Raw genomic sequence first — 27547 nt, 5'->3', positions numbered from 1 at the left:
TGACTGTTAAAAAGAGGCTGAAGTAGAAGTGAGATTCACTGGACTCATGGGGCATTTCTGTAACAAGCTGTTATGGGAAGAGACATACAAACATTAGAGGGAAGCAGGAGGAAAGAGTACCTGGGAAGGGCTGACTTCGTAGGAGCTGCCGAGGATATATATGCCTGCCTCTTTCTGGTGTGTAAGGGCCTGACTAAAGGCAGCAAAATTGTAGGTGCCAATGGCAGTTTTGCATCACTCTGACTGCAGACACCTGCCCAGCAGTCCTTTGTCCCCAGACTAATTTAACAGTCATAGAATCTTAGATTTGAAAGGGAATTCATCTTGGTCACTTCTCCCCCAGAACAGGGATCCCATCCAATATCTCTTACAGATGAGATCATTCAGAAAGTGTTTAAAGGCTTTCTGGATTATGGGCCTCTAATATCCCTTAAGGAGATACACATTATTTTTGAATAATTTTAACTCATAAATAACTCAGCTTTATTGAGCCCACATCTGAAACTCAGTAACAGACTCATTAAACTTATTTCTAACATGTAGAACTTCATAAACAAACCTCACTTTTTTGCATGACAGTGTTGCTTGAATTTGAAAACTAATATCATTTCCTCCTTATTTCTTCCCACCTTAAGTCTTAGTGGTTTCCAGACCTCAACTCCCATCCTCAAATCTGCCATTTCCAACTCCATCAACACCACCATCTTCTTTTTTCTTCCTGAAACTAACTCTAGTTTGTCAATGAGACTTAATAATTAAATGAGTTAATAAATGTAAATTTCATTACATAGTAAGTACTCCATATATGTTAGCCAATTGTATTATTTATACATTCACAAAAGTGAATAGATGATTCTAGAAATATTTGGAGTGTTGCAAAGGTAAATTAGCCTATCGTCTTACCTATGGCATTTCAGCCTAAGTTTGTTTTAAACTTTATGTGATTCTCTTCACCTTGTAAGTTTAACTGGAACTTGCAGCAAATCATAGTCCTCAGAACTTTTAGTGGAGAAAACTGTTCTTCAGAATTGCGATCCTTTTTCCCAACAGAGTAACTTACCTTTTCCTAATAAGTTAGCTGACCAAAGCTACAGTCTATTATGAATCAGCTAGAGATTTAGTCATAAGGCCTGAGCTTAGAATTTGACATTTGTTGCCGATTACTTGGAGGACCCTGATCATGTCCTTTAATAACTCTTTTTTTTAATCATCTGTAAGTAGAATATGATAATGCTACATAACCCATTGTTGTCAAGATCAAATTAAATAATGTATGTTAAACAATGATACAAACTAAGTATCAAGCATTCTTATGAGGTTTAATATTCACAGTTAAAGTTTGTTTTGAGAGTTTTAAACTATAATTCCAGGCCACTGCAGCATCTTTGAATCCCAGATCTGTCACTGAGTAGGATACCATGTCATTAATGCCCTCATCTAAGTTTAGAGCCCTAAATACCTCTCTCTTTGGCCATCATAGTTATCACTTTACCTATTTTTTAAGCCAATCCTAAATACTGGTATCTTGCTGAGCCCATTACTATATTTGAAGACTATCAACAAATGTTAAACTTTTCTCGTATTTGTTGAACTGAACCTGAAATGCTAAAGTATGTAGAGTATGTTCAATTTGATATTTCAAAACAAGCATTAATATTATTGTCATCAAAAATATTTATATATAAATTTTACATATATGAATGTGAAAATACACATGTACAGATATATATATACACATATATATACACATATATATAATATATACATATATACACATATATATATATATAATGTCATGTATTTTTCAGTGATTCAATAGATATTCACCTGGTAGTACCCTTCCAGGGATTTGGGAACATACCAATGAATAAAAACAGGCAAAATATTTCCTATCTTTCTAGAGGAAAGGAGGCAATGAATAATATATCTGATAAATAGAAATATTATACAGTATAGTGAGCTAGAAAGGTAATTTTGTGTTATGGAAAAAATGCAACAGGATAATGGGGACCAGAGAGAGTGGTAATTTTAAATAAGGTGGTCAGGTTAGACCTCCTTGAGATAGTGATACCTGAACAAAGACAGGAAATGAAGGAGTTAGCCATTTGAATATTTGGAGAATGACTATTGCAGAAGAGGTAACATCCAGTGCAAAGACCTTATTGCAGGTACATCTGCAGTGTAATTGGAAGAGAGTAACTAAAGAGGAGAATGATAGATTAGGTCAGGTAAGTAATGTAATGAGGCAATGGAACAGGCAGGGTCAAACTAGGCCATTGCAAGATTTTAACATTGAATAAAATGGGATCCTCTGAAGAGTTTTGAGCACAAAAGTTACATGATCAATTTAACTTTGATTTTAAAAAGGATAATTTGGGCTGCTGTGTTGAGAAACAAGACAGAAAGAAAGAAACAGTAGGTTATTGCAGTAGGTGAGAGACCATGGTAATTCAGACCAAGGGCAGTAATAGAGATATCGAATGTCTTGTTGATAAAATGTGAAGATAAAATCAGCAAACTTTCCAGATTGATTAGATATGGCATATGGTTGGAAGGAAAGTGTCAAAGATGCCTCACAGCTTATCTGACAATTGGGAAAATGGAATTGCTATCAACTGAAATGGGAAGATGATGGGAAGTGCAGTCTTACTCTAGGAGAGGGGCTGATACCTAGAGTTCAGTGCTGGACAGATAAGTTTGAAATACTCAAGTGAAGATATTGAGTAGGCAGTTGAATACAAAAGAGTCCAGAGTTCATGGGAGAGAGCTAATCTGCAGATATAAATCTGAGATTCATCAAAATATAGATGGTATTTAAAGCCCTAAGACTTGATAAGATCACTCGGGGAGTGAATGAAGATAGAAAAGCAAAGAGGAGAAAGAACTGACCTCTGCATAGCTACAAGACTAAGAGGTAAATGAGAAGAGAAAGCACTAGCCAAAGAGACTAAGATGAAAAGGTTATTGAGGTAGGAGGAGAACCAGGAGAGGGTGTGAGCCTGTAATCCAAGTGAAGCAAGTGTTTTGAAGATGAGGCAATGACTATGTGTGTCAAATCTGCTGATAAGTCAGTTAATGTGAAAACTAGTTATTGACTATTGGATTTAGCAAAACAACCTAATAATTAACAAAGCACCTTTTAAAAAATATTATATCATTTAATTCACAAAGTTGGTGTGAGGTAATATTTAACTTTTAGAACTATTTATTGATTTGTAGAAAGGTTGCTGAACCGGTAAATTACATAACTAAGAGAGAACTCAGGTACTCTGATTGCAAAGTCCGTGTTTTTTGATGAAATCCTATTCTGAAACAGAAATATAACTATGTTTATTTTGCAAATAGATATCAAATATTGTTAGAAATTTTATTTGACATATCAATTTTGCCTTGAGAATAGTTATATTTATCAGTGTAATTTACAAACCAACAGTACCTTCTTCTATTACCTCCTGGACAAGTAGGCCATAACAAACACATCTGCCTGTAGCTAATGTTTCTACTCAAATATTCTGACTCTGATGAAAACCATAGAATAGGTACTACAATGAAAACAGAGAATGTGAAATTTTTTTCTGAAGTTTAATTTTATTTGGACTGCAGGCTATAGTTTGTTTGCATGGTCTATTGAGAAAACTGGCAAACTGTGGGCCTGAGGGCCAAATCAGCCTGCTGCCTAATTTTTAAAATAAACTTTTTATTAGAACAAATCCATAGTCATTCATTGACATACTGCCTTTGGCTATTTTGTGCCATGACAGAGTTGAATAATTACAGTGAAGACCATATGGCCAACAAAGTCTAGAATATTTATTGCTTGGCCCTCTACAATATGCTTACTCCTCATATAACCCAAATCAGTAACAACAAGAATGTCTCATAGTCTTGGACTTCTTTCTGTGTCTAATCATTTACTAATAATGGCTTGCTTCTATGTATTTATTTGTATTTTTAAGTCATTCTGCATTTATTCTTTCATTTCATTCTCAGAGTATTGGTGAATAGGGTATCTTAGCCCGTTCAGATTGCTATAACAAAATACATTAAGCTGGGTAAATGAACAACAGATATTTATTGCTCACAGTTCTGGAGGCTGGGAAGTCCAATATCATGGCACTGGCAGATTGGGTGTATGGTAAGGGCTTGCTCTCTGCTGCATCCTCTCTGCTGCTCTCTGCTTGCTCTCTGCTGCATCTTGCTGCTGCATCCTCACATGATGGAAGGGGCAAGGGAGCTCTCTCAGGGCCCTTTTATAAAAGCACCAATTCCATTCATGAGGTTGGAGCGAACATGTTTGGTTCCTTTTAGGTGCCAACATATGAATTTGGGTGGTAGACACCAACATTTAGACCACAGCAGTCAATAGGGCTTATTTCCATGAGCCAAACTGCAAAAGAGATAAGGGAAAATGAAAACTTAAATATTTATTCATTTTTCAATAATAAACTCAAGGATCAGGTCCTGTAAGAAGATTTTCCAAATCCCTCTAGGAAAAAAATTATCACCCCACTTACTTTTAAAATCTGAATTATATTTTGGAGAGGTTTCATTCAAGCACCTATAATACTTTATTGCACTTTTTGTTAACTTGTTTTTTCTCATCTAATAGCTTGTAAGCTCCTTGAGTGTAGGGACTTATTAAATTTAACATCTATTGAGTGTCAATTTGTGCCAGGCATGTGCTAAGTCCATAAAAACAATTATTAATAAGATACATCTGGCCTTCAAAATACATCTAGTGTAATAAAGGGGATAAATAAATGGAGAAATTATCAATATATAAATTAAGAAGTACTATAAAAAGGGAGATATTATCTAATCCAGTTTAGGTTCCTAGGGAAGATATCTTAGAAGAATTGACATCTTCCATGAAGGAAGATTAGAAGTATCCAAGACAAGGGGAGAGGGTCATTCCAGGTTAAATTACAAGCAAATGTTAAAGCACTTCTGTGTTTGGGGAACTAAATACATAGGAAGAAGTAGAGTGGAGTGGCAAAAAACTAAATTGGAGAGGTGAAATGGGACCAGATGATGAAGGGTCTTTTATGACATGTTGAAAATATTGGATTTGGTCTTTAAAACTATGTGAAGGTCTTAAAAACTATACTGAAGAAGCATAAGAAGGACAATTATGTGACCAGATTTACACTTTAGAAAAGCGGCTATGACAATGGTATGGAGTGGATCAAAAGAGATCGATCATACAGCAGCCAAGTGAGAAATAGCGAGGAGCTTAATCAAGGTTGTCATGTATAAACAGAGAAAAAGGGACAAATTTTAAAGATATGAAGGACCTAGGAATAATAAGACTTATATTGGAAGTGAAAAAGGAATCATGGCTGACCTTTAGGTCCCTGTCTTGGGCAACATTTACATTAACCACAAAGGGAGAATGTGTTTGAAGGATGGGGAGTGAGAAGACGTATGTTGAATTGTAGGTGTTTGTGGGAAATTCAAATGGACATAAACAGTTGGACATATCAGTCTGAAACTCAGAAGACTTATCTGTGTGGAAATAAAGACCTCGGTGTAGTCAACATTCATTTAACAAATATTCATTGAGTGCCCCCATGTATGTGCCAGGCATTATTTTAGTCCTATAAAGTTGAATCCTTCAAATTCAGTCATTGGATGGATAAAGCAAGAAGACTATAAAGACTATAGACAGAACCCTGTGGAATACCAGCATTTTGGAGGACCGAGATAACTGGATTTTCAAGTCAGAAAAAAAAAAAAAAAATTCAGAGGCAGGTATAGAACCAGCGAGAAAAAACAAAACAAAACAAACAAACAAAAAAAACTTCCTGACTCTGGAGGCACTGGTAAATTAATATACTGAAATACTTATACCTAGAGTAAGAGTTGAAAGAGTTAGGAGCCTAGGAGATAGAGGACAGAGTATGGAAAATTGGGATTTGAGAGCTCACAGACCATAGCTTATTCATTGTCCCTCCCTCCCTGATTCTTTCAGTGCTATTTACCAAGCTCTCCTACTGTGTACCAGCATTATGCTAGGTGCAAAATACGTGATGGTTAGCAAAACAGAGTCCTGGTTTGGCTAGCAAAACAGATTCCTGGTCCTCATGGGACTTTATGGTATAATACAGAAAACAATAAGCACATAAACAAACAGTATTTATGTAATATGTATACTATGAAAAAACCAAACAGGGCTCTATGATACAGAAAAATAATAGGACCTATTTAGAAAGGCCTGATATTCGAGAATTGAAGAGGTGCAAGGAGGAAAAAATATATGAAGCATTTATTAATGTATTCTCTGTTCCTATAATATTTTTGGTACATACAGATCATTTTTCAGTGAGTAATAAATGAAACAGTAAGGAAATTGATATAATTATTTTCTATTATCCAACTACTACAAAATGTAAAGAGATAGATATAAACCTTGAAAAACATCATAAATGAACATTTAATACAATATAAAAGTTGTCCACTTGCATACTTTTAATTTCAAGGACAATTATCAATTTTTGCTTTTCATTGAAACTAAGCCAAGCTTAGCAAGTTATGTTAAAAATGCAGATATAATTTAATACAGCAAAATTATCATAAGAATTGATTTTCCTTTTTGTTATTTTGTAACATTAGAATGGTTTTATTCCAACCCTTCCATTCCTTCTATTAGCTATTGTTTGATTTTTTTAGAGGGGTATTTACTCTTATAATCCTCTTTTCAGCACAGCCTTGTGATTCAGTTTAGCCAAGTGTTTCTTAAAGTTCTCTTGAATACCAGTCCCATGAAGTGCTCCACCTAAAAATTAAATAAAAATGTTTTTAATAATTAAATAAATCTGAAAAATATGCAGGATATGCTATCCCCCTGTTTAAAAATGACACTATACACTATTGTTTAAAGGTTTTTGCAAAGGCCTATAGGAGAGAAAATTCTGGTATTTCAAAATTCTGTTTTCTCAAGTTAGTCAATTACACAATGCTTTAAAAAAAAGATTATGTACCTAACGTATTTCAGAGTATTCTTTAAGAAGTACTGCTGCAAATGGTTGCTTAAAGTTCTAGGTTCTTTACTAATCTCTGAATGGTGTTGACTGAAAATGGCTTAAAATGTTGAGTTTCATTTGAGGGAATTTGTTGAATAATTTTTTTTTTTGAGATGAAGTCTCACTTCATCACCCAGGCTAGAGTGCAATGGCACGATATCGGCTCGCTGCACCTCTGCCTCCTGGGTTCAAGCAATTCTTCTGTCTCAGTCTCCAAAGTAGCTGGGATTGCAGGCATGCACCATCATGTCTGGCTAATATTTTGTATTTTTAGTAGAGATGGGGTTTCACCATGTTGCCCGGGCTGGCCTCAAACTCCTGATGTCAAGTGGTCCACCTGCTTCGGCCTCCCAAAGTGCTGGGATTACAGGTGTCAGCCACCATGCCTGGCCTTATAAAAAGTAATTTCGAAAGTAAAATAATTCAATATATAAAGGCGTGACTGCAGTTGCAGCATAATGGGTCATGATGAAGACAGTAGCAAGTTGGAGTTTGATTGAAAACTTTCCCAAATCACCGTCATTGCCATTCCACTATAGATACATAAACAAATTAACCCCAATAGAAAAGCACTTGCCTGATGTGACTCATAGAAGGCACTTACCTGATGTTACTCAGCTATTTAAAAACCCTGAGTACTCTTTTTTCTGTGTACTTTTCCTTAACACCATTTCTGAGTAAGAATATAGAATATGTCTAAATTTGTATTCAAATACGTCTACATTTTTCTCAACAAAATAGAAAGATTATGCGGTTGAAGGTCAAAGTTAACAGCAGCATAATAATGTCTTTCTTGTGCAATGTTATTTTTCCCCACCAAAGTAAATAATCATGGGTTTAATTGTTATTTCAGGTGGCATCTGCCTATTTCAAGGATTTTCACCTACTGCTAATTGGAGTTATCTGTTTAGCAACATCCATAGAAAAATGGAATTTGCACAAGAGAATTGCTCTGAAAATGGTGATGATAGTCGGTGTAAATCCTGCATGGTAAGTACTGCATTTACTGCTTCCAGTTTACCTGATGAACAAACCATTTTTGTGCATAGCAAATAACCAAATAAGTAATTCACGCCCAGGAAATTCTTTGTATCACAGTCAGACTTAGGACATTTTTTTTCCTCTGCAAATATGAAAGTGATACAAAGTGTACTTGAGTTGTAGGAGGGGAAAAAAAACAACTTTCACTGCAGGTCTAGTTACAGGGTGGTTGGAATACGTGCACACAACTTTCTCATCTTTTATGCATCATAGAAGTCAAAGCTGAGAGAAGCTTTGAACCTCAACAGATAAGATTGATAGACTTCAGAGTAGATTTTCCTCCTATCTCGTTTATTTGGCTGATTACATATTCAGAACTAATTCAAGAGCGTCCTTTATCATCAGGGAGGATGTTACAAACCAAAGACAAAGACATTACTGACAAAATACAAATGTGTGAAGAAAAATTCCAAGGTGAATATTTTTCTTTTTAAACCAACTGTTGCAAAGTGAAACAATCAATTAAGACATTTCATCTATAGAATATGAAATCACTCATTTGACTGATAAAATTAATTGACTATTTTGGTTTTATTTCACCTCTTGCTAAGAACATGAATGTAAGCTAAAGAAAATTTCCGTTGTCATAATCATTTGCATAGTGGCATTTTGCATTAAATCCTTAGGTGTTTCTTCCCTTCTCATCTTTCTTTGAAAATCAGAATATTATATTGACTTATATTGCATAATTCATTCTAGGGCATAGCCACATCTGTGTTTTCATTTATGGTGCAAATTGTTTTGCTAAATACAAAAAAAAAAAAAAAAAATCAGTGACTCAGATGAGACAAATTTTCAATTTTTTTTGACTTAAAAACTGTATAACACATATGTGTTTAAGACATATTGGCCGGGTGCGGTGGCTCATGCCTGTAATCCCAGCACTTTGGGAGGCCGAGGTGGGCGGATTGCCTGAGGTGGGGCGTTCAAGTTCAGCCTGGCCAGCATGGTGAAACCTCGTCTCTACTAAAAATACAAAAATTAGCCAGGTGTGGTGGCAGGCACCTGTAATCCCAGCTACTCGGGAAGCTGAGGCAGGAGAATTGCTTTTACTTGGGAGGCGGAGGTTGCAGTGAGCCAAGATTGCACCATTGCACTCCAGCCTGGGCAACAGAGCAAGACTCTGTCTCAAAACAAACAAACAAACAAAAACAAAAACAAAATGACATCATCTCACTCTTACAATGAAATGGGGCTCCATGCCTTTTAGGGTGCTATAGAAATGTATCTCTTTTTCCTGACCCTCTGCTCGCTGTTCCAGAGGATGATGTGTAATGCACTTCACAGTTGGGCAGAAGTTCTGACCATTATGTCACTAAGCGGCTTTTCAATTTAAGGCATTTTCACCATCCAGAAGCTTTATCTGATCCCAGCATTTTTTATATGAAGATTTATTGTCTTGATAATGCCTTAAGAAGTTAAAAGTTCTTAATTTTCTTTTTTTTTTTACAAGAACCATTTCTTGTGTAAGCAGATTCCTAATACATTTTCTTCTTTTTGGTTGTATGCATTGAAAATGTTCACCTTATCTGAGTCTGAAACTTACAGTGTGGCATTGTTCTTGTACATCTGTTTTAAAAGGGTGTCAGATTATTTCACAAATTGCTCTATATAGAAAGGTGTGCTTCCAAATGATTTTCTAGGCCCGCCTACTCAAAAGAGATAGTTTTTTCCCCAAGTGTGACTTTGAAAGTTTATAGATATGGCTTAAAATTTTGTAGTCTTAGGTATATTATTTTTAAGGAGAATAACTACTCTTTTTGTAAAAGAAGACAATGTATGTGCCCAGATCTTGACAATAGGAAAGGATATCAGATTCAGGAGAGCATATATTATAGAATATACAGAAAATTCAGAAACCTCATTTTAGTAAATGACTTGCACTATTTTCTCCACCAACCTTATATTGAATCAGTATAGTGAACAAGTAAAAAGAGGCTTTATAAATATTAATCTTTCTTCATCCTTGTACCTCCCTGACACCCCTATGAACAAACAAGAGTTATGGCTAAAAGATAAAAGAAAAAATAAGCGACCTTAAATTCGAAAGTTGATTGCATTTTCATCTTACTAGCATTTGAAGATAAGTGGTCAGCTCTGAAGAGCATTCAGATATTGGTGTAATATTATAAGCTGTTATGTCATATAACCAACTTGCAGTTTGTTTAGGTTGAATCATTTTTCTGTTTCTGAAGAGAAGATTTGCATGGCTCCCTGGCAGACAAATCTCTTAAGAACTCCACTTTTCCATGTGCAGCTTTGATTTCTACCTGGCTGTCACTGTACTCCAAGTTCATCATCTGGGCAGAATCTTAACCTTCCACGTTTTGAAAGACTTAATTTCCCAACTCACAAACCACATCTTAAACATCTTCCAGTTAAATAATACGGTGCTAGTTAAGCTAAGAGCACAGATCCACACTAACGGCTCTCTTGTTTCAGGCTGACTCTGGGGTTCATGAGCAGCACTGCCTTTTTGTCTATGTGGCTCAGCAACACCTCGACCGCTGCCATGGCGATGCCCATTGCAGAGGCTGTAGCACAGCAGATCATCAATGCCGAAGCAGAGGTTGAGGCCACTCAGATGACTTACTTCAACGGATCTACCAATCACGGACTAGAAATTGATGGTATCGCATGTTGATATGGCCAATCTGGGGTTTAGTCATTAGAGCAATAGACATAAACTCAAGAATTCTAAGTTGTATTTTGAATTAACTGTCCATACATGCATGATGTGAATTTAACTTCCTCCCTCTATAGTTCTCAGTATCTACAAAAATAGTTTTCTATAAATATTTTACCTAAATTGTTACATTTCTATTCGCTTGCAAAAAGAAGAATGCCTTTTCTATCCCTCAGCCAGACTGATGGAACACTCTCTCATGTCTTTATCAGTAGACCTCCAGGTTACTCTTTCCTGTCCTGAAATGGCTTTCCTGCATAATACTGGGAATCTTTAATTCCTACATTCTGTTTGGATACAGCATCAAATTTCACTGTGATTATTTCTGGCTCTGACAAACTGATGCAGTGAAAAAGTGTTGGGAGAATATTTGTATTTATAAAATACTTTAAGATGAATGTGATGTTAGTACACAGTGAATTTTTAATTTTCAATTTCTACTAATGCTTCCATTTTTGCATCCACATACAGGCAAACCCAATGATAACCCCTTATTTACATTGTTTTTCTTTTATTTAATGTTTTGCAGAAAGTGTTAATGGACATGAAACAAATGAGAGGAAAGAGAAAACAAAACCAGTTCCAGGGTAAGGAATGTTGACATTTTGATTAGGATTTTTCCAAATTCTATTTTAATAAAATTATAACTGGATCAATTTGTTTTTCAGATGCAATAATGATACAGGGAAAATTTCAAGCAAGGTGGAGTTGGAAAAGGTACATTAATTTGATTCTTTCTAAATAATTATATACAAAATTATATTAGAGCTATAGTTAGATACATATGCATTTTAAAACCTGTCACTTGCTTCCTTCTCTATAAATTATTTTGCTTGACTAAGTAGTAGCATGGTGTAATGGTCTGATAAGCTTTCATGAACAGACGGGAATCGACATCCGGATAGGAACCATTTTATGCTCTGAAAATTAGTATCATTATTTTCTCTTTTTATCAGAATTAGGATAATGGCAGTTAGCCAAGGTAGTTTAAAGAAATATAATTCCAGTCTCAGAATATTGCTTCATTTTCTTTTTTTTTTTAACTTTTATTTTAGTTACAGGGGTACATGTGCAGGTTTGTTATACAGGTGAATTGTGTGTTTTGGGGGGTTAAGATACAGATTATTTCCTCACCCAGGTAATAAGCATAGTACCCGATAGGTAGGGCTTTTTAAAATCTTTTTCTTATTGAAATCTTGCTGGCCTAATAGCCTGATTTTTATTAGGAGTATCATCATCATTTCTTCCAGGTTATGAACTTGGAGCAACTCCTATTCATGTAATTACAAATCATTATCTTTAGTGCTTCCATTGACACTAAAAAATTCAGTGCAGAATTCATGAGTTGCTTCTGTCAAATACAGGTGGAGGAGTTGTAGCCATTCTAGATATTAAAAGAGGGAAGAAGATCTTTGTAAACTATCCCATAGAATTCATTTCCCCAGAATAAATCAATATAAAAATACTATATTAGATTGCACTGGGAGCAATATACCTCAAGACCTGAAAAATAAATCCCGCATAGAAATAGTACTATAGTAACTACGGCATTAGGAATAGGAAAGTGGAACATATATTTCTTCATTCTGGCCATGGAATGCATTAACATGTAGCTCAACAGGAAAAAGAAAACCCTCTTGTTAATTACAGAAATCTTCTAAGAAAGAGCAATTTCTATGTAAAGAGAAAATGAATACAAAGATACGTTTTAAGCCATTAGCTACAGAATATATTATGGGTTTTTTAAGATGGGAATTGCATATATATTTACGAAGATACTATCTTTAGAGATAGAAGTAATTCCTTTAAAACATGAAAAATTAACAGTATGCCAGGTATGCTATAGAATAATACATTAGAAATGGGCTTTAAAAACTGTTGTGAAAATTGGCACACCTAAACAGAAAGAATATACATGCACTCAGTAACTTTCTCATGGTCATCTTTGAAAACCTAATTTTCTATCATAAGGCCAAAAGTTTCAGTCAAAACCCTTCAAATTGATTTGCTATCCAGATACTGTTCCAGGCATTGTAAGCTCCTTATTGTAAGCAGCTCAGAATCTAGTGGAGAAGATGGACTTATAAAAATAAATCTGACATAAATACCACAACAAAGGCATGCACAGAAGCCAACACTTCTAGACAGGAGCAACCAGTTCCATCTGGGAGTATTGCAGGGAGGACGTATAATGTAAAGACATCTGAGTCTGGGAAGATAAGAGGCGAGCGCGTGCAAGCAGAAGAGTGCGAACTCATGAATGCAGGAACGTGTCTACCTTGTCAGCACTTTAAACTCTGGCACATTCCCATTGCCTGACACAAAGGAGGTATTCAATAAGTAGTTATCTTTATCAATTAATGAATGAGTGAAAGCAAAAGAGTAAAAAGAAGACGCTTTCTAATCAGAGAGTACAACTAATTCAAAAACCCAACTAAGTAAAGAACGGGGTTTTTCAGGAAACCTTTACAATGCAGATGCTAGAGATGAGCTGTTGTGGGGAATAAAATTATGGTATGGCTTTGCGCAGGTTATAAATATCTCTTCATCAAATACAAGGGAGTTTAGAGTTGATTTTATGGAAAACACAAAACCTTAAAGCTGCGGGGAAATATGGTAAGTTCTGCCCTTGGGACAACCGGAAAGTCAGTGGTGAGCTTTTTGATTAACTGAGCAACTGAGCTTTTTTATTAATTAGACATTGGGGATGAGGGAGAAAAATGTAGGAGATGCCTCCACTGCTCTAAACTAGGGAGTGATAGATTGTGATGCCATTGATTAGAATGCAGAACTCAGAGGTAGGAATAACCTTTCAATGGAGAAAAGTAAGATAACAGAGATGCATTTTTGGCAATAAAGATTAATATCTGAGTTTAGGAGAGGAAAGCGAGGCTTTCGAATGTTGATTCTAAGGTCTTTCTGGAATGCAATGCACAAAAATTTAGCTTTATCTAAAAACAGGAATAGTTTTTTGCTGCACTATTCTTTATAAGATGTGCATGAGAGCATTATTTTATATATTGTACATTTACGATATGTTTTGATTTTTAACAATTACAGGTATATTTTCATGAATAAATGTATATATAGTTTGTGTGGCAATTATAATAAACGGTAGCTGTTCTTTGATAGATTTACCTTATATAATTTAACACTGATTATATGGAAGAATGTATATCTACTTCATCTAACCATAAAATGGAAAAATATTTATACTCATGATCTATTGATCTTATGCTTTCTTCTTGAAGTAGGTGGGATATTCTATTGAATTAAAATAAATCCTGTGAGGTTTGACTTTGAATTTGACCTACAAGTCAAAAAAAAAAATACAAATATTACTCCCTTTTTGGGGAGAGTGGTATAAATTAAATTTCAGAGAGGATAAATTTCCTTCAGTTCAGCTCTGATTTTGATTATTTCTTGCCTTTTGCTGGCTTTGGGATTGATTTGTTCTTCCTTCTCTAATTTTTTCAGTTGTGATGTTAGGTTGTTAACTGGAGGTCTTTCTAACTTTTTGATGTGGGCATTTAGTGTTATGAATTTCCCTCTTAACACTGCCTAACACTCATGACATGAGTTTACCTATATAACATATTTGCACATGTATCCCCCAAACTTAAAATAAAGTGAAAAAAGGGAAGAGAAAGAAAATAAAAGGCTTAGTTTTGTTTTTTTTTTTTTGGTAATCTGCATAATTTTGCTATGTTCCTGCAATAAAATAAATAAAATTTATTTCTAATGAAATTACTATAATTTTATTCATTTGAAGCACCATTTATTTAGTACAAAGCTAAAGATTTTAAAATTTTAATTGAAATCTCTTTACTAACATAATTAAATTAATCTAAGCTGATCAATAAGCTTACTTCAATTTTTAGAACTATAATATTTCCCCCCAAAGGCAATAACATACACTGATCCATATAAAATTTAGTGTGTAGTAAGTAGAAAGCTCTTAATAAGTAGAAAAAAAAATAGCCCCCAAATAAATTCTGTACTTAGCAATGGCAGTAATATTAGTTAAGAAATATACATTTAACATTTGCTCAATGTCACCTTTTCAACAAGACCTACCCTAACCTCCCTATTTCATTGCAGCCACCATATCCCATATCCTTTCTCCTAATCCTCATGACTCTACCCTACTTTATCCAAAGCATGTATCACCTTCCTACAGAATATGTAATTTGCTTAATTTTTATTTATTTTGTTCATTGTCTTCTTTCTCCACTAAAATGCAAGGTTCACGGGGCAGAGATTTTTGTCCATCTAGTACACATCACAAATATCTTGAATAGTGACTGCTCTGGAGTAAATAGTAAATATTTGCTTATTAAATAAATAAATTCATTAATATTTTTATCAAATGATTACAATTAGAGTAAAATAACTCATGTTGTATGTAAGCTACACTAAGTGTCCAGTGTCTAGTTAACCATCAGGGAAAATTCAGAGAAGTCACTATGGACAACATAACCATTAAATTAAATACTGTTATTTTTGGCTGCTTAAAAAAAAACAAACTACACGAAGCAAAGAAACAAACTGATAAACATTTAAAGTCAACACTATGATTGCCATTCTAACTGGTGTGAGATGGTATCTCATTGTGGTTTTGATTTGCATTTCTCTGATGGCCAGTGATGATGAGCATTTTTTCATGTGTCTGTTGGCTGTATGAATGTCTTCTTTTGAGAAATGTCTGTTCATATCCTTTGCCCACTTTTTGATGGGGTTGTTTGTTTTTTTCTTGTAAATTTGTTTGAGTTCTTTGTAGGTTCTGGATATTAGCCCTTTGTCAGATGAGTGGATTGCAAAAATTTTCTCCCATTCTGTAGGTTGCCTGTTCACTCTGATGGTAGTTTCTTTTGCTGTGCAGAAGCTTTTTAGTTTAATTAGATCCCATTTGTCAATTTTGGCTTTTGCTGCCGTTGCTTTTGGTGTTTTAGACATGAAGTCTTTGCCCATGCCTATGTCCTGAATGGTACTACCTAGGTTTTCCTCTAGGGTTTTTTATGGTATTAGGTCTAACATTTAAGTCTCTAATCCACCTTGAATTAATTTTCGTATAAGGAGTAAGGAAAGGATCCAGTTTCAGCTTTCTACTTATGGCTAGCCAATTTTCCCAGCACCATTTATTAAATAGGGAATCCTTTCCCCATTTCTTGTTTCTCTCAGGTTTGTCAAAGATCAGATGGCTGTAGATGTGTGGTATTATTTCTGAGGACTCTGTTCTCTTCCATTGGTCTATATCTCTGTTTTGGTACCAGTACCATGCTGTTTTGGTTACTGTAGCCTTGTAATATAGTTTGAAGTCAGGTAGCATGATGCCTCCAGCTTTGTTCTTTTGACTTAGGATTGTCTTGGAGATGCGGGCTCTTTTTTGGTTCCATATGAACTTTAAAGCAGTTTTTTCCAATTCTGTGAAGAAACTCATTGGTAGAGGAAACAACAGGTGCTGGAGAGGATGTGGAGAAATAGGAACACTTTTACACTGTTGGTGGGATTGTAAACTAGTTCAACCATTATGGAAAACAGTATGGCGATTCCTCAAGGATCTAGAACTAGATGTACCATATGACCCAGCCATCCCATTACTGGGGATATACCCAAAGGATTATAAATCATGCTGCTATAAAGACACATGCACACGTATGTTCATTGCGGCACTATTCACAATAGCAAAGACTTGGAATCAACCCAAATGTCCATCAGTGACAGACTGGATTAAGAAAATGTGGCACATACACACCATGGAATACTATGCAGCCATAAAAAAGGATGAGGTCGTGTCCTTTGTAGGGACATGGATGCAGCTGGAAACCATCATTCTTAGCAAACTATCACAAGAACAGAAAACCAAACACCGCATGTTCTTACTCATAGGTAGGAACTGAACAATGAGATCACTTGGACTCGGGAAGGGGGACATCACACACCGGGGCCTATCATGGGGAGGGGGGAGGGGGGAGGGATTGCATTGGGAGTTATGCCTGATGTAAATGACAAGTGGATGGGTGCTGACGAGTTGATGGGTGCAGCACAGCAACATGGCACAAGTATACATATGTAACAAACCTGCACGTTATGCACATGTATCCTAGAACTTAAAGTATAATAATAATAATAATTAAAAAAAAGAAAAAATATAAAGTCAACACTATGGATCAGATTGCTTTCATTTTGGGTAGAAAGACAAAAAAGTAGTTTGTAACTAAAATTTATCAGCTCTAAAATTCTTGTTAAAAAACTGCAAAGTTCTCATACAGGTAATAATGATGATAATTTTGCTGGTGGTGATAAAGACTAGATGTTAGTGTTGAAGATGATGGATATTTAGTAGTCCAGGATCTTATTTTAAAGTATTTGTATCAAAGAGTCACATTCCTATGCTGCATATCTAAAAAAGAGATTTGTCCCATGACTTAACTTTTACGAAGTTCTCTTCTCATGATAGGTCATGGCCCAAATACTAACTGAGCTCTCTATTTGCCCAAAATAAAGTGGTGAATAGTTACCAAGCCAATAAATCTCACAGTATCCCCTAAAAGTAGCTGAAATATTTGTGAGAAGAAAAGATACTGGGAGAAGAAAGGAGTACTCTAAAATTACACTGACAGTACCTGAGGGAATATATTTGTCAGGTTCCATTGGGGTAACTGGTAAACCAACCACCACGCATAAAATTTCCATGGGAAATGAGTTCTAGGTATCCAAAAATCCATTTGTAGATACCAAAGGAGGAATAAAGTTCCTAGTTCTTTCTCTCCCCTGCAAGCATTAGTATCATTCAAAGAGACACCCCAGAGTTTTACATCAGCTCAATTTCTAAACCTCCAGGCATCTACAAATGAAAGAGACTGGAAAATCAGTACACTTTTAATGAAAAATCTGAGATAATTGTTTTTCATTAATTAATTTAACTTGTAATTCCTCAAAGGGAAAAGTTCAAAGAAAAAGTATCCTTGAACAAATTGCATCTTGCTTTTAATTAGGTATTGTTTAGTTTGGGGGTGAAAATCCTTATGGTTGAAAATCCAATTGTACAAGACAACACTTTTTAATGTTCTCCAGAAATTCAAAGGAGTCTTGTAAGTACAGTAATAAACATGGTTCATAATATTAGAAACTACAGGCATTAGTTCTGCCAAATAAGGAGATGTTAATTCTGGAATATCTGGCTCATAGATCAGATATGAAAAAGGTATTTTAGCTTAGATCACATAACAAACACCAGTTGGCTCTCCTTCATTATTCTTCCATTTTCCTAAGCTGGGAGAAATTGGATGGCAAAGGCAGTAATTAGTCCTGCTCAACCCTCACCTGACCCAACTTAGGTGTCTCCTTTTATTCATGCAGTGGTTTATACAGAATGTTTATAGAAGAGGTAAGCAAGGAGAGAGAGGGAGATTGTCACACACTCTTTAGGAATCACAGCAACAATCTGTGAACGTGACCTCACTCCAGATTTCAATCTTTATTAGAGTCAAAGTGCTATCTCCATTGATGGCCATTCTTAGTTGTGTTCTCACAAAACATTTTTCTATTAAAGAAACTATTGATTTTTGACAATATCGTTTCTCCCATATATATTTATTTTATGAAATACAAAAACTTAGTTCTTCGCATTTTGTGTTATTAAAATATTATCTAGCAAATAGCATTGCTCAACCATATTGGCAATATCTGTACTTTAACTCTACAATAAGTCCCCGCACTACATAACTTATTTGAATACTATATTTTGTTTCTTGAAATACTCAACAGTGTTCTCCTATGCATCTTCTAGTGGTATTTTCTACAAAAAGAAATATGTTTATTTTGTCTCCAAATTGATTTTTCTGTATTTTGATTATGAAATATTTCATGCATATATGCATTTATAAAACATGACTAAACATTTTAAGGAATAATAAAATGAATAAGATGATGTATACCACATCCCAGCTTAATAACTAGAACGCGATTTCTAAAATCTACATGAGCCTTTCTCTGATTCTATCTCTTTTCCTTACACAATCACCCCCAACCCCTTGTCGAGTTAGCTATAGTCCAAAATTTTGTGTTAATCATTCTCTTGTTTTCTTTTGGTTTATCACCTGTACTAGTTAAGGTATGGATTGGTCACCATAGCGAAGACCAAAAATAGCAACAATTTCAACAAGATAGAAATAGGCTGGTATGGTGGCTCCTTCGTCACCATGCCCCTGACTCTTTCTATCTCTTCTCTGCCATTTCCAGCACTGGAACCTTGTAATTCAAGATGGGTCCCCCATCTCCCTCCGTCCATTCTGTACCCCAGCTAGCTGCTCAAGGAGAAAGTGGAAGGCATATGTACTTAAAAATTATTCTATTACTCTCCTGGATTTAAGAGTGTTCAGATTTTCTATTTCAACATCAAACAGTTGCATTTTTAAAAAGAAATTTATGTGTTCCATGTTAAATTTACTGCTGTGTGGTAGTTTATAATATTTTCTTATATCTATTTAATTTCTACAGTATTTATAGTTATATGTCTTTATTTCTAAAATTTTCCTTGTGCCTTTAAAACATTTTTCAAATAATCTTTCCAAACTATATCTATTTTTTTAGTCTTACAAGTCTTGTCAAAGAACCAACTTCTGACTCTTTTCACCCTATTTAATGTGTATTTCATATTATTATTAATAGTTTTCTTTATTACTTTGTTCTGTCTACTTTATTTGTGTATTTATGCTCTTGCTCTTTTGCTAATTTTTAAAATTTGACCTTTACCTTATTAGAGTTTTCCTCTCTTCCAAAGGAAGGATTTAAGGATATGAATTTGCTTCTATTACTTTAGCTATTTTCCATATTTTTCTGTTTTGTGTTTTCGGATTTCCATTATGCTAGCTTTTTTTACTCAAAAGATGCTTAGAAATGTGTTTTGAAATTTAAAATAAATTAGATTTTTAACTACTTTTAAATTTTTTCTAACAATTTTTCTGGGGTCAGAAACTGTGGTCTACATAACAGTTTTCCAAAACTTGTTGAAGTAGCTTTTTGAACTAGCACATGATCGGCTGTAATAAATATTTTTCATTGTGCTTAAAATAAATTGTACATTTTCAACTAATTAGGTTCAATGTTTCCCAAAACTCTGTAAGATCAAGTAGCTAGTTGTGCTTCTCAAATCTCTGTGCCCTGACCAAGTTTTGTCTCTTTTTATTCAGCAATTGATGAGACTTTGTTAAACTCTCCCTCTATCATGTGGATATTCTGTTTCTTCTGATGCTTCTGTCAGTTTTGGTTCCTCTGTATTGTTAGATTATGTTATTTTGAACCCATTTAGAATGTTTCTGTGTGTGTGATTGATTAACCTTTTATCATTTTGTGCATCTCTTCATCTATCTTAATTTTTTTGGTCTTTGAATTTATTAGTTTATTTGTCTGCTGATAATACAGGACTACCAGCTCCCCTCCTCTCCCCTCCCCTCCCCTCCCCTCTCCTTTCCTCTCCTCTCCTTTCCTTTCCTTTCCTGAGACTGAGTCTCACTCTGCCATCCAGGCTGGAGTGCAGTGGCACGATCTCAGCTCACTGCAACCTCCACCTCCTGGGTTCAAGCGATTCTCCTGCCTCAGTCTACCAAGTAACTGGGATTACAGGCACCCGCCACTACGCCCAGCTAATTTTTTGTATTTTTAGCAGAGATGGGGTTTCACTATGTTGGCCAGGCTGGTCTCGAACTCCTGACCTCATGATTCACCCACCTCGACCTCCCAAAGTGCTGGGATTGCAGGCATGACACTCCCAGCTTTTATAAGGCTAGTATTTACCTGGCATTTCCTCTATGCTTTCACTTTCAGTATTTCTGTGTCCTTATGTTTTAGGTGTATCTCTTTTATTATGTTTGAAAATTTTTACCTTTACCTGACATGTTTTATCCATTTAAATTATTTGTGACATTGTATATTTAGAATAATTTCTACTGCCGGCTTTTTATTTTTTCCAAATATTCTTTCTATCTTTCCTTCCTGCGTTCCTATGCAGTTATTTTCTTTTTTTATTCCATGCTACACACACACTTGTACAGGTGGTCTATTCTACGCTTTGTGTCTGTTTTAGTTGTCCTAATCATTTTGCTGTATTATTAGGCAGCAAGGGTTGCCATAACAAAATACTACAGAACTGTATCTTAAATAATACAAATCTGTTGTATTTTCTGCCAGTTTTGGAGGCTAGCCAAGTACAAGATCAAGGTGTTATCTGGGTTGGTTTCTAGTGAGACCTCTCTCTCTGCCTTGTACAAGGCCACCCTCTCATTGTATCCTCACATGATGTTTTCTCTGTGCACATGCAGTAGAAAGAGATATTTCTGGTCCCCTTTGCTCTTTTTATAAGGACATCAGCCCTATCAGATTAGGCACCCTTCTTTGTTTAAACTGAATTACCTCTGTAAAGGCCCTTTTCCAAACAGAGTCACTTTGAGTGTTAGAGCTTCAACATATGAATATTGAAGGACATCATTTAGTCATTATTATCATGTCTACTTAATACATAAAAATTTAAAGATAATCCATTTTTTTTCTCCTGAATGGTGTAAAGACCCTAGGATATTTTGACTTAGACCATCGCTTTCTATTCACATGCTACTATTTTCCAATTTTTTAGTTCTAGTCTATTATTCCTCCATAAATTACATACTTGTATTATTTTTTAAAATCAGTGCTCTGCAGAGTTATGTGCATATTTATTAATATCTTTGTTCACCATTGTATTTTGCTTCTCAGACCCCCTATCTGGGGTCATGTTCCTTCTTCCTGAAAATACTATTTGAATGTACTTCACAGAGTGATTTTGGTGTTAAATACAGAGTTTTTGTTTGCTAGAAAGATGATAATTCTTGAATCATATTTTTATAGTTATAGTGTGCTAGATAGGTTATTATTTTTTATTTTGCACATCGAAATACATATATATATTTCTACTGCATTTTGGCTTCTTTTTTTCTATTTAAAAGTCAGCTAGCTACCAGTCAAATTATTATTCGTTTGTAGGCAATCTCTTCTCTTTGGTTGCTTTAATGATGTGTGTGTATGTGTGTGTGTGTGAGATAGAATTTTACTTTGCTATACCTAAGTGAATATTTCTCCTGAATCTGTGTATTGATCTTTTCCAACAATTCTTGCAAATTATCAGGTGTTATTTTTCAATATTCAATTGCCTCATCCTAGTTCTCTGTATTCTCTCCCTCTGAGTCTCCAATTAAACATGCTGCACTTTCTCACGGTGTTTTCTAAGCTTCTTAGCTAACATCTGTTTTTCTTTTATGTGTTTTGCTGAACTTTATCATGAATAGTAACTTCTGATTTATCTTCCAGCTAATTAATTTTCTCTTTAGCTATGTCTATTTTGACCTATTTACTGAGCTTTTAAATTGTTAAATTTAATTATGTAAATTCTATTTGTCTTGTTTTAAGATTTGCCTATAACTATTATGTCTAACAGCTCTGAAGTCCTGTGGGTCTCTTTCTTTGACTTAGTTTTTATTTATTTATTTATTGCTGGTTCTCACTTTGTTTAATTATTTTCTTGCATGTTCAGTACTTTTAAACAGTGAAATTTTTTTTAGTTACTATGGAAATTCTTTAAGTCCTATGTTGCAGCTGCTTCTAAGAGTTTTCAATTATATTGCTATTTCTCTTTAACACACACAAAACATAAATTAATGCTTTAGGAAAAATGCTCATGGTTAGGAATTTTTAGGGCATATTGTTTTCCCTTAAGTCAGCATGATATTTTCTTTCTACTTCTGCAAAGGATACCAGCTTTATATGTGTTTTCTTATATGATTCCCCACACACATTTGACCTGGGGCAATATCTTTTATACCAAGCTCTCCTTGCAACATGATAAACTGAAATCTTATTTTAAATCCAGCTTTAAAAGTATTGTTGCACTTTAAAATATTGTTTTAAATATTTTAAATAGCATCTCATTTAGCAGGGAATCTGATTTGTCATGCTGCTGGATAGACAAATATGCTATGTTATTATATTTTGTTTCAGTCATTTTTACAACTAGAAAGAGCAAGGTTTTTCTCAGTGGCACACACACACAAACACACACACACACACACACACACTTTTTCCTAAGAAAGTACAAGGGAAGCTTCTAAATAGTTAACATTTAGGACAATAAAATTTTGTAAGTAAATACTGGATTTAATCATGACTTTTAACATTTCTAAAAATAGAGTGTATTTATAAAGAGGACTTATGTCCTTAATGCTACATTTTAAACATTTCTTTATTCATCACACACACAATAAATGTTTATTGCTTTATAAGCATACCCAAATTCACAATATGTAATAGTTCTTTATTAACTATGGTGGATATAAATTCTATTTCAAAGAGTCTTATCGATAACTTCAATTTTACTAACTCCTCTGAATTCTTCAGGTTATTACCGATTATATTTTCACCAGATCTTCATGAAGAGTTCATACCAGCTGTAAGGGGAAGATCCTCTCCTACATTTTTTTGCTATTCACTTATCTAGTACTTTCATTCAATATTTCTTTACAGAAATAATCTTACAGACATTTTAAACCATTAGAACACTATAGGAAGGCTGGTTTAATTAAATAACATAATCTGTTATTCACTTAACTGAGGACCTTTAAACTCAATATGCAGACAAAAAGGACAGGTTCCCACTGTCTTAATTCCTCTGTGCACTATGGAACTTCCAGTCTTCTGTTCCCTTTTTAGTTACATCATCTACCAACATAGGGACCACAAAAGCACCAAGGTCAAAAGTGGGCATTAATTATTGGTAAATATTTATTTCTTTATTTTTAAAATGTAAACAGATAAATATTGCATCTTCCATTAAGATGGCAGGTTAAATAGGCTCATTTGTTACTACTGTTCTAAGTCTTCATTAAAACAAGAACAAATAGACTTTCAAATATAATCAAAATTATATAAACATCAAGAGAAGACATGACAGCAAAATCATTTTGGAAGCTGGAAAGTAAAAGGTTGAGTGGAAAATAACCCTGTTATCCCCAGTAATCCCATGGAAGCTGAATCCTAAATCGATAATGAGAAAAGCCAATAAACAATTCAATTTCCATAGCAGCAGGCTTCAACATTTTTAAAATGTTGAAAAGCAGGAGGAAGAAAAAACTTGCTTATGAAGTGGTTAAATCTTCCACTTTCATCCCCAAATCCACATGGATGCAACAGCTTCTAATCCACGAAACAGAAACATAATCTTCAGACATGGTAAAACAGGATAAAGAGAACCAGATCCAGTTCTGGGCTGGGGGAGAGTGTCACAAGGAAAACAGGGGTACTGAGTGATAGTTTATAAGCTAAACGTGGAGGACCCGACCTTCTACCCACACTGGTCCAGGAGCCAGGTCTATGCCTTTCAAGTGTCAGCAGGCAGAAGGCCAGATGATGCTTCCTTGGAGAACACAATCAGAGTAAGAGACATGAAAACATTGACCTTAGAATTTTCTCAAAAAAAAAAAAAAAGGCCCAGTCAGATGACATTATAGTGAAGCTTACAGGCAACAACAAATCCAAAAACATGAGTGCAGAGCTTCTACACAGATATTCACTGCTGAAATGTGAGCAGACAACCAAAAATTCCTGGATATCTGATGAAAGCCTCAATTATGAAAGAGAGATTGCCAAATAAACAAAGAAAAAAGAGCAATCTGCAGGAAGCAGAGACTATGCAAGAAGAAGAAACTACAAAAAAGAAAATATCATTAATATAATCAGAGGGGTAAACAAATAAATTACTCATATTTATGAAATACAAATAATATTCTATAAAAGACAATAAAGAAGGCAAAAATATAAAACATGTAAATATAAAATAAAGTATAAATATAAAATATAGAGATATAAAAGCATAAATGGAAAATTCAGTAGACACAATAGGAAGAAACAGAATAAACAGGAAATAAGAGGAGTTTCCAAAAAGAACAGGAAAAATGAGAAGAGTATATAAAAAATTCAAGAAAGTTTCTACAATGGAAGAGTACAAGTTTTATGATTAAAGGACTCACTAAATGTCATCAAAATGAATGAAGCAGACCCACACAGGGCAGATCTGTTTTAAAATCTTTGAGATTTCAGAATACTATAAGATGATCCTAAAAGCTCTCAAAAAGGAAGGAACACTAATTCCTTACAAATGATCAAAAATATGAATGGCTGAATACTTCTCCCCAACAGCACGACTCAGAGACAGCAGGAAAACTGCCTTCAAAATTCTAAGTAACATATATTTCCAATGTAGAGTCAACATCCAGTCAGACTTTTGATGAAATAAGAGGGTAGACTTAAGTGTAGCTCTTTGCAGTTCTAGAGAAAAAATGACTAGATTTAGGACAGGAAGGGAGGCCCTGAAAGAGATGTCACCAAGACAATAAAATTGGTAGAATATTGATGTGAATTAGGTATCCTATCACTTGATTGTTCCAAGAGAATGTTTAAGCAACCAGGGAATATTTGGGAGTGATTCAGTAGCATGTACTTAAAAAAAATAAGCAAGTGAAAGAGGGAAAAGACATATTCTAACTTAGAGAAGAGGCAGGAAAAGTCACGGATATCATATTTCCACCTGTTAATAGAGCTCTAGGCAACATATTGAAAATTGAATTCTGTACTATAAGCAACGTTATGACAGAGCCATAATTGGAAGATGATACGAAGTATACATATTCAGTGAAGGAAGCTGTGAAATAAATCTGCAATTGCTGCCACCAGGTGGCAATAGTGAGTTACCTCTGGACCTGCAGGATTTCTGTTGTGACAGGTCCATTGTGATGATGTCATTGGATTCTGCATTTTGTCACGTCCTCGTAGAAAATTTTCAGTTACTTGGAAGAAGATGTGGAGGGCATACTCCACATGTATGGTAGACAGAAGGGATTGAATAAAAACACAATAGGTTACCATTGTGGTAAAAGCAGTATGAAATAGAACTCAAATGTAGTTTTAAAAATTCACATAAGTATTCTGGAAGGCAAGTTGGTACAGGGGAAATTCACTGAGAGGGAACTCACAGACATGGATTCTGCTTTCAAGTCTGCGGTAATCAGTTGGGTCACACTTGAGACTCATTTTGCTCTTCTGAAATATTAGGTCTTTATACCAGATAATCTCTAACTACCTGTCTGCCCTAATAGTCTATCATTCCTTTACATGTTAAAAATATATATATATATTTCTGGCTGTAAAAGTTACAAAAAGTATCAAGAAGGTGGAGGATACCCCTAATCGCATGATCAAGAAATAACTGTTGTTAGTATTTTGATGTATTTCATTTCAGTCACACACACACACACACACACACACATATATATATATGTATGTTTCATTTCAGGCACATGTATGTATGTAGAAATATTTTTGCTTTAAAATTGTACACAATTTTGTACTTTTCATATCACATAAATTTCCTTATATATTATAACACAAGTACTTTTCCATTCACAATATACCTGTGACAATGTCCTGTGGCCACAGGCTGAAAGTACAATCTGGGCAGAAGACTAAAGATTAATCTGCTGTGATACCTGTGATACCTGCCCGCTTTGTATAATTTCTGTACCACTAGTTGGCTCGATTATTGACTCATTTCAGGCTTTCCTAAGAGCCCTATTTTTTAGCTCAGTGCCCTGTACTACTGTCCCTCTGGTCCTCATGCTTTGCCCTTTACTTCAGTATCGTCTCTTCTACGAGTTCAGCCCAGTGAACACAAGCACTCAGTAAAAACAACGATAAATCTGAATGCATGGAGCTCATGTTTACTGGGTAGATAAAAAGTAGGGTGCATTCACCATTCCACTTCAAAAACTCTTCCTCTTAACCTTTAATTTGCATTATGATATATTAGTGTTAGCATTTACTGTAGCATTTTTTACCCTGAATTTTAATGCCTTTATAAATTGTCGATGATATTTGCATAAACATTAGCTCATGTGCAGTAACAATAATGTATATTTTAAAGGTCCTTATTAATAAAAAATGTATAGTTAATTCATAAGTCATAAAGCATGGCAAACATTAATCTGTTTCTGTTTTGATTTTTTGTTTTATATCTTCCAATGTCTTTTAATAATTCTCTATATATGCATATATTTTTCAGTTAAGCTTTTATATGAAATCCAATTTTTTCTTTATTTATATTTTTGAAAGTTTTAAGGTGGCAAAGAGAAATCATATAAACATTGCATATTTTAAGTTTCCATTCTTATTATCAATTTAATAATATTCAAATTATGCATCACTTTCTGGTTTATGTTGAAGTCTTTCCTATAGTAAAATAGTTAATATTAAGCCCCAAATTTCAATTGTCACTTTGTATGATTCATAAGAATTTTTAAACTTATTTCCCTACCTTATTTACATACCACTTATTTTGTGTCAAATTTCAATGGAATTTTTTATCATATGGAAAATACAAATGATTTCCATGTATAAATTATAAGGGAAAGGGAGACTTTTCTAAATTAGTTTATTTTGGGTGAAGCATAGAGTCCTTTGTGGGTTGACCTTAAAGTTAATTAGAAACTAGAAGGTAAATTACAATCCAATGCACCTGACGCTGCCATGCTAAATGCCATTTTCATATCTATGATGACTTTTAGTGAGTAGTAATTTTTTCCTTATCACGACTTTTCAAAAAGATATTTTAATAATGTCTCAAATAGCATGCTCATCTGTATGGAAGATGGCATTTCTTCTGTTCATCTTGGAGAAGAGAGAACGCTTGTACACTGTTAGCAGCAATGTAAATTGGTGC

The 27547-nt window shown here is 34.5% G+C and overlaps 1 protein-coding gene across 1 annotated transcript in view; it reads left to right on the top strand.

The window, feature by feature from the left end:
• The window catches only part of SLC13A1 (solute carrier family 13 member 1), a 92420-nt gene that overhangs the window by 20486 nt on the left and 44387 nt on the right, over nucleotides 1-27547 (top strand). The window contains exons 3-6 of the mRNA XM_001085242.5: nucleotides 7876-8012; nucleotides 10506-10693; nucleotides 11279-11336; nucleotides 11418-11466. Of these exons, the coding sequence (XP_001085242.2) occupies nucleotides 7876-8012; nucleotides 10506-10693; nucleotides 11279-11336; nucleotides 11418-11466 (432 nt within the window). The remainder of the gene's footprint in view (nucleotides 1-7875; nucleotides 8013-10505; nucleotides 10694-11278; nucleotides 11337-11417; nucleotides 11467-27547) is intronic.

The sequence above is a fragment of the Macaca mulatta genome, chromosome 3 (genome assembly GCF_049350105.2).
Source record: "Macaca mulatta isolate MMU2019108-1 chromosome 3, T2T-MMU8v2.0, whole genome shotgun sequence".
NCBI lineage: Eukaryota > Metazoa > Chordata > Mammalia > Primates > Cercopithecidae > Macaca > Macaca mulatta.
Note: the sequence above shows the minus strand (reverse complement) of the source record. Positions and strands in the feature narration are given on the sequence as shown.